Consider the following 14,184-nt stretch of genomic DNA (forward strand, 5'->3'; position numbering starts at 1 on the left):
CCAGACTCCTTAAGACCCTAGAAACCTAGAGAGAACGATTTCTTGGAAAGAAAACCGTTAACTTGCAAGAGGAAAGCATCCACGACTCCGAAAACCAACACAATGAGCACCCTGTGACATTCGGGACCTAGTCCTGAACAGGCCTGCACCCCAGTCGCTCTCTCTGGCTAGCAGACGAAGTCCCTCCGGAATCTGGGGTTCAGGGACTACGATTCTCCTGACCCTGGACAGCTGCAAGATCATGCCAGTGAACAAACGGAAGGAGCCCTCAGGAATGAGAAAGGGAAGGTGTTCCCAACGGAGAGAGCCCTGCACGACTGTGAGGACGGGGTGGGCGTGCAAACCCAGACCGCTCCGGGTTTTAGCGGCACCCCTGCTGCAAGACTGGTCAGGCCAAGCATCTTCTCAGGCTCCCAACGCTCCGAGTGCTATGACCTTGGGACTGTACCATCTCTTCAAAAGCTCATCAAAATCTTGGGGCACCTGGATGGCTCAGTGGGTTAAAGCCTCTGCCTCTGGCTCAGGTCATGATCTCAGGGTCCTGGGATCGAGCCCCACATTGAGCTCTCTGCTCAGCAGGCAGCCTGCTTCCTCCTCTCTCTCTGCCTGCCTCTGCCTCCTGCCTCTGACCTCTCTCTCTCAAATAAATAATTAAAAAAAAACCCCTTATCAAAATCTTGATCTGTGATCTCTTCCCACTAACCCTCAAGGAAGGGTCTGGTCTGTTCTGCAGAAGAGGCTGTAAAAGGCCAGGCTACAGGGCTTTAGGTTTACCCAAGAAAATGACTCCTGAAGAATGGCCATTAGAGAGCGAGAGTCAAAGAGGTTAAGTGTAAAGAAGAGCCCCCCACGCCTCCCCTCGGGCATCTAGTGAGAAACAGATCTGAACCTTCCTACCAACCACCCGAAGCCATGAAAAAACTAGTCTTCTCTTTCCAAACTAGCCATGCTAGGCCCCTGCACACGATGACAAAGAGGAAAGCACTTCTCTGAAAGCAGCGCTGCAGCAGAGGCCAAACCCGCTGTTAGGAGAGGCCCGCAGGCCTAGGCCTTCTGAATTCCACTAAATCTCGGCCCGAATGTTCTTTTTTTTTTTAAAGACTTTATTTATTTGACAGAGAGAGATCACAAGCAGGCAGAGAGGCAGGCAGAGGGAGAGGAGGAAACAGGTTCCCTGCTGAGCAAAGAGCCCGATGCGGGGCTCGATCCCAGCACCCTGAGACCATGACCCGAGCCGAAGGCAGCGGCTTAACCCACTGAGCCACCCAGGTGCCCCTCGGCCCGAAATGTTCTTAAGACCAAGCCATCCAACCTCCCACCAGGAAGGTGGTTACGTGGCACCTTAAAAATCCCTCTAAAACCACAGCAGCGGAGTCTCCCCACAGCCACGACACGTAAGAGAGAGCAGACGGCCCGACGGCAGAGCTGGGTGGGCGGCTACTGCCAACCCGGGCCTCCCAAGCCAGCCCGGAAAAGCCTGAAGGCGAACGGGACCCTTACATCGCAGCCCGGCCACCTCGTAGTCCGCCTCCTCCTCCTCCTCCTCCTCCTCCTCCTCGTCAGCGCTGTCCTCATCTTCGCTGTCCTCAGAGGCGGACTCTTCCGTGTAATTCCTGGAGGGAGGGAAACACAGATAGGGAACGTGGTTCCAGGCCCAAGTGGTCCTAAGAAAGGACGCAGTCCCACGGGGAACCCTCGTCACAGACCGGGCAGAGCTGATGGCGAGGGGAGGGAACCGGACCCGAGGCGAGGACACGGGCGCCAGCACGAGCGCCCGAGCGTCAGCAGCAGGCCTCCCCCGCCAGGCTCTCCTCACATCAACCGATACAAAACCTATTCCTTTTGTCTCACAAAGTCACCCGGATAATGTGACGTTTCAGCTATTAAAAGCTGCTCCCAACTCTGGGTGGACCGAAAGGATCAACAGCCCGGACAGGTGTTCGGCCACCTTGATGGCCTCCCTGCAGGAGCGGAACAGCTTGCGGACGACCGTCACAGCAAAGCCGCGGTAATCCCGGCTCAGAACAGCTGGTGCAGAGCCCCGCCATCTCAGGGCAGTGCGCCTTACTTGGCTCCAAGTGCTGCTCGGGGGGACGAGAGGAACCGGGGAGCGCTGAGAGGTGGGGTCAGGGTCACACAGCGCTGCCCCCTCGGAGACCCGCCAGAGCGCCTACGAGCTGCCCTTTCACCACCTCCAACTGCAACGTGGGAACAACGGTACTAACTCGGCAAGGCTCGGGCATCTTTACGAGGCCTCACTGGGATGAGGATGAAGACCAAAGCACGGCCCCTGCCCTCAGGACACTAACACCCTCGTGGGGAGACGGTCCCATGCCAGGCAAGACACACAGAGAGACTGAGATGGACGCTTGGCTGGAACAGAGAAAGAATCAACTCTAAGAATTTAAAAACCTTTCACAAAAGCAGGCCCATTTTAGGCCGGCCCCGGGCCGGTGCCTCAGCTCCAGGAGAGGGACCACCCCCAGGCAGGAGGCAAGCCCAGCAGGCAAGGATACGTGGGGGAGGGCGGGCAGACAGCACACGGCAGCGGCGAAGGGCTCACGAAAACGGAGACCGGAATTGTGTCAGTCTCAGAAATGAGGCCAGGCAGTTTGGACTTGATTCTAGAGGCGATGGAAAGACTTAAATTTCAGGATAGTGACATGAGCTTATCTTTATGCCTAAACCGTTCTGGTGCCCCCACCACAGCTGGACGAACAGAAAGGGGCAAGCACTGAGGTAAGGAGCCCGGAGGAGATGGAGGCGGGCGACCGACAGCAGCGACCACGGAGAGTGGGCAGCAGGAGACGGACTCCTGAGACGTCTGGACACGGAACCGGCGTCAACAGAGCACGGAGGCCGACGGAGAGGAAGATGTGCAAGCCGACCCCAGAGTTCTAACCATGATAAAGAAGGGGAAACAACAGGCATAGGTAAGGAAGGTCATGAGTTCCAGGACTCTGAGCAGGGGGTGATTGCAGAAGTCATGGCGAAGGGGGCAAAGTAGAAGCGTAAGGCAACGGGAGAGAGATGTTATCTGAGAAGGTATGAAGCCGAAATACAGCTCACGTCTGGTAGCGAAAACCAGGAATGTCAACATCGAGCTGAAATGAAATCAGAGCCCTGTGAGCTCCTACCGTAGGAATTTCAATGATCAGGCTCCGTATGCAAAAGATGAACTTAAACTCCTTAGAATCATTCTGTTTGAGTAACTACAGCTTAACTGTGAACGGCCATTTCACTGACTTGTTTCCGAGAGAAGAAATTCTCACCTGCCGCGGGAGTTGCGCCTGGCGGTCGCAGGCTGGCAAGCAGGGCACTGCCACTCGCCGTCTGGGACCTCGTAGAGAGCGGGCCTCAGACAGAACAGGTGGAAGGCTTTATTACATTCATCGCACAAGATCAGCTTGTCGTCCTCACCTGCAAGGGGAGAAACCTGTGTGACGGCACTGCCGGGAGCACGGCGGCGGTCAGCCGGCTGTCACGAAGAGCCACTCGCCCTCCATTAGCACCATGGGGGAGCAAACAGTCCAGCAGAGTATTATCACATTTTTTTCCTAATGCAGTCACTTCTGAAAAGAGGTGTAGCACAGGGATGCCGGTGGCTCAGCTGGGTAAGCGACTACCTTTGGCTCGGGTGATGATCTCAGGGTGCTGGGATCAGCCCCGTGTCAGGCTTCCTGCTCAGCGGCAAGGAGTCTGTTCTCCCTACCCCTGCTCGTGCTCTCTCTCACATACACAAATAAAATTAAGAAAAAAAAGAAAGAAAGAAAGAAATGTAGCATAAACTAGGCTACTGGTAATTTAAACTCAGGCCTTCTGACTTATATCCCCAAATCCAGCTCGGCTTCGGAGAGGACAGTTAAAACATTTATGAAGCAGCAGCAAAAACCAAGTCACGGCAAGAACGGTCCCTGCTCACCTCCCGCTAAGAAATGAGCCCCGTGAAGGATTACATTTACTGCCTGTCCTCTTCCTCCGGCCCCGGCGCTTCCCACCTCCCATCTGACATGGTTTCTCTTAGACCACCTGGTGCCCAAAAGGCATGGAACGGACACGACACGGTCACCCCCCTCCCCAGCCTTCGCTCTAGAAGAGCGTTCAGAGCAATGAACAGGTTCTTCACAGGTTTTTCTATCCTTGCGAATTAAGCCCTAACCTACCTCACAAAATAACGTTAGCCACCGAGGAGTCAATAGCTCGAGGGCTATTAGTCATGAAGTTCCTTTCACACGGGTTCCAAAAGCTGGGACCATTAAAGAGTCCCAAATGCCCTGCTCTGCAGGACTCAGGGGCAGTGGGCCCCGCGGGAGTGTGGAAATACTGCCCTCTGCTGGCACACGGCTTACTTCACGGATGACTACAAACTCCAGGAGATGAGAAAAGAGATTTAAAATTTTAGGTTGATTTGTCCCCTGCAGAAAATTTAAAGATTGGAGAGATAAACTGCTCTTACCCTCAAACTTAAGGAACAAAGCGCTTGCTTTGATTTACTTCATGTAAAAGAGCATTTTACAGACCTCCGGAAGAGGGTCAATCTGTCCCACTGTACTTCTAAGTTAGGTGCCCGGAATTCTTCGGGGAGAAATACCTTTGGAATGGAAATTCTAGTGCCTACTGCACTCAGGTAAGCCACACTGATCTCAACATACCTTTCTTTCGACAAACTTTGCATCGAGCATTCTCTGCGGACATGTCCCACTTAATGCAGGCGTCCAGCATCCCAAGCAGCACGTGCATCCGGGAGAAAGTCTGAGCCTCACGGATCGCCGTCTTCCACTTTTCCAGAGCAGATGCGACCTGAACAGAGCCCAAACCAGGTCAGCGTTACTACAATGACCTCAAGGACAGGACACACAGATTTTTCACACTGTACTGGCACAGCAAGCACTGAGCGCTAGAGCAGGGGAAGAGGCGAGAGAATGCGGAGTGCGTTCCCCTCCGAGAGCCTCTCCGCCCCTCACGCATTTATTTTACAGCAAAAATCAAGGCTCATAGGAGTGAGAAAACCTGCCAAAGGTTACACAAAGAATGAAGGCAGGGGTGAGGGGTGATGAGAGACCCGTCTGTCCCAATGAAATCCCCTTAAAGATTCAATACCATTTAAAAGCGGGAATACTTAGGGAAGGAACCCTGTCCTGAACTAACACAACTCTGGCTAAAAAGATGACGGGTCTCTGCAGTACGTGCCACAATCCCAGATCACAGGGCCTGGACATTACAGTAAATACCATCTACAGAGCATTCAACAACACTTAAAAATATTACGTACTGATACACAGCATTCCTTTTGACTTTATCACCAACTTCTAACTAAGTGAAATGTTCAGAGGGCCAGGGCTTAGGCTGACTTCTTTCTGGGCAGTTACTCTCAGCATAACAGACACTGCCTCCTCCCATCGTGAGAAAATGCAAATTAATTCAGAATGACCCAGGGAAAAAAAACACAGCTGGGACGCAGGAAAATATCAGGAATTTCAATGATAAAACACAACCCTCACTTCTATATAAAACAGACATTCTAAGGAAAAACAGAAATGTCATTTTAGGATAATTCACTTACTTCTATTACCGTTTCTTTAGTCAAAAGGTGTTTTTTTTAGGTGTTCAAAACATTTCTTGCCTAAATGATCAGGTAAGCATCTGCACAGACAAATGCCTCCACAGGCGGAAACCACCACAGAGGGGGTGCCTGGGAGCCAGTTCAGCATCCGCCTTCAGCTTGGGTCACGATCCCAGGGTCCTGGGATGGAGCCCCACATCTGCCTCCCTGCTCAGCAGAGAGCCTGCTTCTCTCTCTGCCTGCCGCTGCCCTTGCTTCTACTCTGTCCCTCTCTCCCTCTGACAAATAAAATCCTTAAACAAAAGAAAGAAAGAAAGTAAAAGAAACCACCACAGAGATGGGCAAAGATAAGGCTCAGGCCCTCCCTACAGCAGAGGCTGAGAGATGAGGTCATTCCACCATCATCCACTCTGTGGGGGCCATATGCCTTAACCCGGTCGTGCGTGCAGTGAAGTCCAGGGCGCAGTGCACTGCTCGGGCAACTGGACTAGCTCTAGCTAGCTGACCACCCCATGCTGCACTGCCCTGCCCCAAGCCAGGCAAAGGCGTCTATTTGAAGTCAGTCTTCCTCCTACAGGAAGGGCTAGTTATGCTGAAGGCCATCGGCTGTAAAACTGAGCTGCCACGGGACACTGAGCTACTTCTGAAGCCGTGGTGGGAGGGTTGACAGACGGGAACAAAGGCTGCCCCTTCTCTTTCTTCTGGAAACAGAGAACCACAGAGAGCCCTGTGTGCATAAACTCCTAAACAACGAGAATACGTAACATAAACACAACAAAAATGAGAGGCTGCTACAACTCTAGTACAATCTGGCCCATTCCTCAACCCCCAGTGCAGCTAGTTCAACACCTGCCCTCAAAACACAGCGCAACTGCCTTCTGTCCCCAACTGTGAGGTCCACACCGCAGCTGGCCTCAGGGCACTGGAGAGCCGACATATGCCACCACCCAGGTCCTCTTACTGTGCAAACAACCCATATCCCGCCGATGGAACGTGGATTTAGGAATTTTAAGTCCAGTCCCTACACAGAGTGCCTACTTGGAACAGGCGGAACACACACGGCTAAAATGGGCTTTGCTGTCCTCTAGTGGACTCTCAGATGCACACACATAGGAGAAAGTCCTACAGCACAGAGTATTGCCTTTTACTTACTTCCTACGAACGTTAAGATCTGCGCCCTCAGTAGGGCAACCAGCCTCATGAAAACCCAAGCAAACCACCACCAGCACCCGGCGGCTCAGAAGGCTGAGCGCCCAACTCCCCGCTTCAGCCCAGGCCACCACGTAGGCCGTGGGACTGAGCCCAGGTCAGGCTCAACGCAGGGTCTGCCGGAGATTCTCCCCCTCGGCCCTCCTACACTCACACTCTCTCTCAAATAAATCTTTTTTAAAAACCCTGAAAGGTCTTAGAAGGAAGTTATTTAATCTCATTTTAATGCATATATAGTTTCTATGTTAACAAGTTCACCTTGTAAAGAAAAATCATGGTTTCACATGTATCTGCAGAGCTATACAACTACCAACATCACCTTAATTCAAACACTTTCATCACCCCAAAAAGAAAACCTGCACCCCACTAGCAGTCACGCCCCCTTCTCCACCCCAGCCTACCACTTCCCCAGCCTTAAACAACCGCTCACCTACTTTTGGTCTGGATATTTTCTACTTCTGGACCTTTCATATAACGTGTGGCTTTTTGCGACTGCCTTCTTGAAGCATAATCTCTCTAGGGCACACGAGCAGCGTGTAACAGTACTTTATTTACGAGTACTTTACTCCATTTTCAGTGCTGGACATTCTTCCACCGTATGGATCAGTCACATTCTGTTTATCCATTCATCGGGTGATAGAATCTTGGTTGCTTCCATTTTCTGGCTATCATAAATCACACTGCTAAGAATATTTGTGCACATGTGTAGAACTTTCATTTATTAATTCCGCCCAAGGTCTCGCAGCAATCTGGGACCAGGTCCCCTTCACATCCCCACGACAGCAATGCTCCTGACGTTACAGACACTGGATAATCACTAGCGTTCGGCTAAACCACCAAGTTACCCACCCAGACCAGCCTAGATTCCAAACCACCTCTCATTCTGAGGGTAAAACATTGGGCACTCAAGATTTGAAAGACCATCCTGGTTTCCCATCATTGGAAAAAAATTCCAAACAGGCTAGCACATTAAAACAAAAATCCCACCAAAACAAACAAAACCCACACCATATTCAAAGACACTGGTTTTTTTTTGTTGTTGTTTTTTTAAGACACAGCTTTTAGGAACAGATGAACAGTGGCAACTAAGTTTTGACCCTCAACACTGGTGGCATCCAGTAAAATCCTGTGTCTGATGATGCTCCTGGATGGCTAAACACGTTATCCTGATGAAAAATTCAAATGCTCCAGCATGTTTAAGTAAAGGTGGTTCCTAGGTAGAAGTGGGGACGACAAAATGAAAGGGAAGCCACCTTGTATGCAAAGTCACCATGAATCCCTTTACTAACAGGAAAAAGCCAATATCCCATTTGAAAGGACAGGACAAGGCTTCCGACCATATTCTTCCACAAAACAACATTTAAAATGAAGAACAGATAATCGGGCTGTCAGGACAAATGCACCCCAAGTAGACAGACAGCCTAACAGAACCCAGGATTTTACCAAATTATACAAGGTCTTTCCCACTTAATGCAAAAAGAAAGAAAGAAACATGAAATATTTGAAATCATCTGGACTATTACAAAAGGGGATTCAAGAAACAATCTACTTCTTGAAGTAAAGGAAACTGAAACCCATACTAAAGACTGATACTAACTGACTCACGCAACCACCTGCTTCCAGACGAAACACGCTGGCCGGGGCTACGTAGAAACCTCCAAAGCAACGGACAGCGGAAAATTTCCGAGCGGTGGCAACGCCGACCTTTGGTCGGGAACCGCAGGCAGGGCATAACGCCACTTGAATGGAGAACTTTGCTGAACTACTTAGTAGGCAACCTAACTGATTTTCCAAGAAACTCATCCATGCTCTCCGTTTGTGTACTATGTGCCTGGCCCCAAGGTTCAACCGCGCAGTGCTCAGATTTTCCTCCCAATCGTACTAAGAATCACGTCTCCTTGACAGGCTAAAAAGAGGTTACTCTACTATGGCAGAAAGTACTAAAGAAGAACGTGAGAATCTGTAGCTACTACATCCCAAGAGAAGAAAATGTTACTGGTAAAGAAATGCCAAGGAAAGATCACATCAAGAAAGAGATTCTTCCGGCAGTTAACAACAAAGCCCATGGAGTACTTGGCGAGGCTAAAACTGATGCCTGACGAGAAGAGACTGAGCAGAGGAGACGATACACCACTGCCTCGGACTCCACCGGGAGGTGACCCACACGCTACACGCAGCCATTAAACGGAGCACACGGCAGTGAGAACCCAGTCCCAGGAAGGCGCGGACGCGTGTCCAGTCTCTGGGTCTACGCCTGGAACTACAGACCTCGCTCGAACTGAATACTCGCTCTCTGCTCCTCACCTCCCCCACCCCAGGACTCTCCTTCCGTCATCACGCATCACCTTGGCCTTGGGAAGAAAGGGAACAGGACAACAGTGTACACAGATCTGCGGCGCTTCCGAGGGTGCACTCACTCTGTGTAAACGCCGAGGGCAGGACAAGGAGCAGCCATCAGCGAGGAGAAAGCCAATTTCAGTTCAATCCAACCAGGCCTATGGCCCCTTCCACGACTGGATTAACTCCTGCTTATTCTCCAAACCTCGGCTGACACATCTGCCCCTCTGGGGAGTTCTCCCTTCCCTGCCCCTGTGCCTCAGCACAGGTAGGCTGAGTCCTGCGCTTTCTCGCCAGGACCTGTCACTCCACCACAATCATCCCTCCCCCTCCAACAGGACTCTTGGAGGGCAAGGACTCCTGGCTTCTCCCCGTCACTACAACCTCTGGACTCACCTCAGGACTGCCCAAGACAAGCCTTTACCGGCTGGGTGCCACAAGATGGAAATAGGAAGGGGGAGAGAGAATTCACACACAAAGGAAAGGATTCTATGGGATAATGGCTGGGACCTCTCCCTTAACGCAGTGGTTTCATAAGCTTTTCTTTGAAAGTAATCTGATGCAAAAAGCTAACAGACAAAACAGGAAAAAATGGAGCTATTTATTGTAATAAAGACAAACCAGAGAAGACATAACGTTCATCAGTAAGGAATCAAGCAGCTGAGAAAACATGGTATCACGTAGATCTACATGGACTGAGTGGGGGAGATACAGAATATGTTGATGGGTAAGAGACTGCAGAACGCGACGCAGATGATTCCGTTCTGTAAAATTCCAGTAGAACTATCTTCATGCGCGCCTGGGTGGCTCAGTGGGTTAAAGCCTCTGCCTTCGGCTCAGGTCATGATCCCAGGGTCCTCAGATTGAGCCCCGCATCGGGCTCTCTGCTCAGGGGGGAGCCTGCTTCCCCCCCACCCTCTGCCTGCCTCTCTGCCTACTTGTGATCTCTGTCTGTCAAATAAATAAATAAAATCTTGAAACAAAACAAAACCATCTTCGTGTCACGCCTTACCGACCTCTCACACTGGATTTACTTACAACGAGCATGTTACTTTTAAAACTTAAAAACCAGAAAACTGGATATCCACATGCAAAAAACTGAATTTAGACACTTAGTCTACAAATATTAGATCAAAATGGATCAAAGATTTAAACGTAAAAGCTAAAAACTCTAAGGTAGAAAAAAAGAGGGGAAAGACACTGGATGTGTGACGCTGAATTGGCAAGTGTCCCCTGGACGCAACGGTGCAAGCAGAAGCAGCAGAAGAAAACGGGTAAGGTGGAATTCACCAAACTGGAAAACTTTTGTGCATCAAAGGATGGCATCCACAGGATGAAAAGGCAGCTCACAGGATGGGGGAATATAGTTGCAAAATTATACAACTGATAAAGGATTAATGCCCAGAACATATGAAGAACCTACATAACTCAATGACAGAAAGAAACAATCCAATTAAAAGACGGCTGACGACTCAGAGACACATTTCCCCAGAAAAGACAACGGCCGACAAGCACACTGCCCCTCACTAATTACTAGGGAAATGCAGATCAAAACCGTCAACTACCACCTCGCATCCATCAGCAAGCCTCCAATCACAGAAAGACAGAAAGAGAACGTGACAGGCGCTGCCAAGAATGTACAGAAGCGAGAACCCCGTGCACCACCATCAGGCATTGAAAATGGTGCGGCCGTGCGGAAACAGGCGGTTCTCGAAGAAGCTAAAAGAGAATTACTACACGATGCAGCAGCTATACCTCTGGGTATAGAGCCAGAAGAGCTGAAAGGAAGAACTGGAACAGAGAGCTGTACGCCCGTGCTCCCAGCAGCATTACTGGACGCGAGGGCCATCTGCTGCGACACCGGGCACCCCACAGTTCCTCAGGACGGCTGGCTGGCGCGGCGGGCTGGTGGGCAGGCTCCTCCCTCCCTCACCGCACAGCCCTCCTGAGGCTGTGCACCTGCCCCAGAGGACAACCTTCTCCAACACAACAGGATCATCCTTCGTCCTTCAACCAAGGGCACACAGTGGCATCCCCTGCTAGAGGTTCCAAACTAGCTCTCAAGGGCCCCGGCACCGTATCCACCACAGCCAGGAGGTGGAAGGGATCCATCCAAGTGTGCACCTCGGGATGAACACACAACGAGGCATATACATGGAGTAGAACATTACTCGGTCCTAAAGTGAAATTCTAGCACATAACGCAACAGAGATGAGCTCTGCAAACATTAGGCTAAGTTAAACCAACCAGTCACGAAAAGACATATACGGTGATTCCACTGATGTGTGACACTGTTCAGAGTTAGTTGAATCCAAAGACCCAGAAAGAAAACGGGGTTGCCGGGGTTGAGGGGACAGCAAAACAGGGAGTGTAGTCTTTGGTGGGCACAGTTTCAGTCTGGGAAGATGAGAACGTTCTGGAGATGGATGGCGGTGACAGGCGCATGACACTGTGAATGTACGTAACAGCACACGACACAACAACAGTTAAGATGCCACATTGTTCCTTATGTGATTTTTACCACCATTTTTAACAATTTAAAAACTGCTACCGCCTTTTAAAAAGCCATCAGCCTCGGTAGAAGGGGACGGGGCCCTCGGAGACCCTGTCCAGCGGTGCTCCACAGACCAGTGTGAAAACCACAGCACTCAGCAGAAGTGAGGAAAGTGACCACCAGCTCAGGACACGGGGCTTTAAGGAGGTACGAGCGCCGGGAGAGCCCCTTCCGAATCAGAGCCGTGCTCCCCGGCACAAGACCCGTCTCCGCGAACAGCGTACCTCCGCCTCCTCGGCCAGCTTCTTCTCTTCGTCCACCTCCTCCATCTTTGCTGAATCTTCACTTTGGAGCTTTCTCCTCTTCTGCTTGGGAGCCATGAAGCCTTGGAGAAACTTCTTTATGACGCTGGCTTGTAGGGCAATCACACACTCACCAAAATCCTTCAGTTTCTCTAACGAGATCACCTACGGGAAATGCCAGAAACAGAATGAACGAAAGGCCGAGGTGACAGGAGACCCCCCCACACACACCGGGACTCGGGTCATCTCTGCACTACTCTGGACTTGACGTGCGTGTGGGGGAAGTTCATCGTAAGCCTGTCCGGGGGCAACTCCCCACCAGTTTCAGCATCACTGGGAAAGTTTATCCAAAAGCAACTCCACTGGGGGTTTTCCTAGGAGGTACAGGTCTTTCACTGAAGCTAACCCCTCCCCACATGTGGTAGTAAAATTCTGTATTTACTCAAAATATCGAATGCTCTCTGCGAGGGGAAATAAAAAAGGAGACCATCTTTGACTAAATTCAAATCAATCTGGGCCCCAAATGGGTCACACCACATTAATTTACCTTGGTCCTCAGTTCAGTGGGTGGTTTATAGGTTTAAAAGAAGCTGACTACTTCCATTTCCCCGAGACCCACAGGATGCTTAAACTCCCTCTATTTAACTTGGGAAGTTAGGGAGCTCATCCATTCATTCAGCAAACGAGTGCTTACTACGTGTGAACGACAGACTCAGGGGAAAGAAAAACTGAGAAGGAAAATAAACATTTACTGACCCACTATATAGCTCACACACTGTAAGCCAGGTAATCGACTTCCCATACTCGGTGTCATCTAAGCCTCACATCTATTTTATGCATAAGGACAGAAGCTAAATCAGTTTGATCCAAGTCATACTCTTGAAAGAACGTTACCTTCTCAGTCATGCAAAACATGTCAATTTAAAAAATACCATTTCTAACTACAAAGAGAAACAAAGAATGATAATAACCCAATGTTAGCAGGGTGTGAGCCTGGGTTCGACACTAAGTAGGCAAATGGTAAATATCTGCTAAATAAACAAAAAACTAGGGGACCTGGGTGGCTCAGTTGGTTAAGTGACTACCTTTGGCTCAGATCATGATCCTGGAGTCCCAGGATCGAGTCCCCCATCGGGTTCCCTACTCAGAGGGGAGTCTGCTTCTCGCTCTGACACTCCCCCTTCTCATGCGCTCTCTCAAAATCTTTAAATAAATAAATGAATAAACAACAAAAAAAAGTAAGTATTATATTTAAAACTGGCAAAAATACTTAGTGTTGAATAATTCTTTAAAAGATCGTTAGAACAGGGACACCTGGGTGGCTCAGTCGGTTAAGCGGGTGCCTCCAGCTCAGGTCATGATCCCAGGATGCTGGGCTCGAGTCCCGCATGGGGCTCTCTGCTCAGTAGAGAGCCTCCTTTTCCCTGTCTGCTCTGCCTGCTGCTACCCCTGCTAGTGCTCTCTCTCTCTGACAAATAAATACAACCTTTAAAAAATAAAATAAAAAATCATCAGACCAATACAGATATTTAAATCCTTTTTCTTACAAAATGTACCATGAATTCATAACCAGACTAGTTTAAAAAAAAAAAAAAAAAAAAAGTGCTGGTGCCTGGCTGGCTCACTTTGTAGAGCCCGTGACTCTAAATCTCAGGATTGTGAGACTGAGCCCCACAATGGGCACTGAGGTTACTTTAAAAAATAAATAAATAAAAATAAAGGAGAAAGAAAAAGCTACATACATAAGATGCACATATTCTAATTCTAATTCTAATAGCAAAGAAATAAAAATACAGAAGTCTTAACAGTAGAAGATTTATCCTATCAACTCCATGGGCTATTTTACGTACCCCAAAGTGATATAAAGACTGAAAGAAATGGAATGTACTTCTATAAATTGAGAAAAAAGATGCAACTGCTCAAAACACAGGACTAATACACATGGTGTAATGCATATGAGTGATTTGAAAAGACCCACAATTATTAGTGTCCTCCGAGTTACATGGACTTTATTATTTAAAATTAGGAGCGCCTGGGTGGCTCAGTGGGTTAAACCCTCTGCCTTCGACTCAGGTCAGATCCCAGGGTCCTGGGATCGAGCCCCGCATCAGGCTCTCTGCTCAGTGGGGAGCCTGTTTCCCCCTTTCTCTCTGCCTGTCTCTCTGCCAACTTGTGATCTCTCAAATAAATCTTTTAAAAAAATAAAAAATAAAATAAATCTTAGACGTGCCTGGGTGGCTCAGTTGATGAAGGGTCTGACTTCGGCTCAGGTCATAATC

General features: G+C 49.5%; 1 protein-coding gene across 3 annotated transcripts in view; it reads right to left on the minus strand.

Annotated features, from left to right (window-relative positions):
* Positions 1-14,184, minus strand: part of BAZ1B (bromodomain adjacent to zinc finger domain 1B) — a 68,923-nt gene that overhangs the window by 3,915 nt on the left and 50,824 nt on the right. For 2 of the 3 annotated variants that reach the window (XM_032326780.1, XM_032326781.1), the window contains 4 exons: positions 11,888-12,070; positions 4,653-4,800; positions 3,273-3,420; positions 1,501-1,613 (listed from right to left, as the gene is read on the minus strand). In XM_032326780.1, coding sequence (XP_032182671.1) covers positions 1,501-1,613; positions 3,273-3,420; positions 4,653-4,800; positions 11,888-12,070 — 592 coding nt within the window. The other variant, XM_032326782.1, reaches the window with a different exon arrangement.

The sequence above is a fragment of the Mustela erminea genome, chromosome 20 (genome assembly GCF_009829155.1).
Source record: "Mustela erminea isolate mMusErm1 chromosome 20, mMusErm1.Pri, whole genome shotgun sequence".
Classification (NCBI taxonomy): Eukaryota; Metazoa; Chordata; class Mammalia; order Carnivora; family Mustelidae; genus Mustela; species Mustela erminea.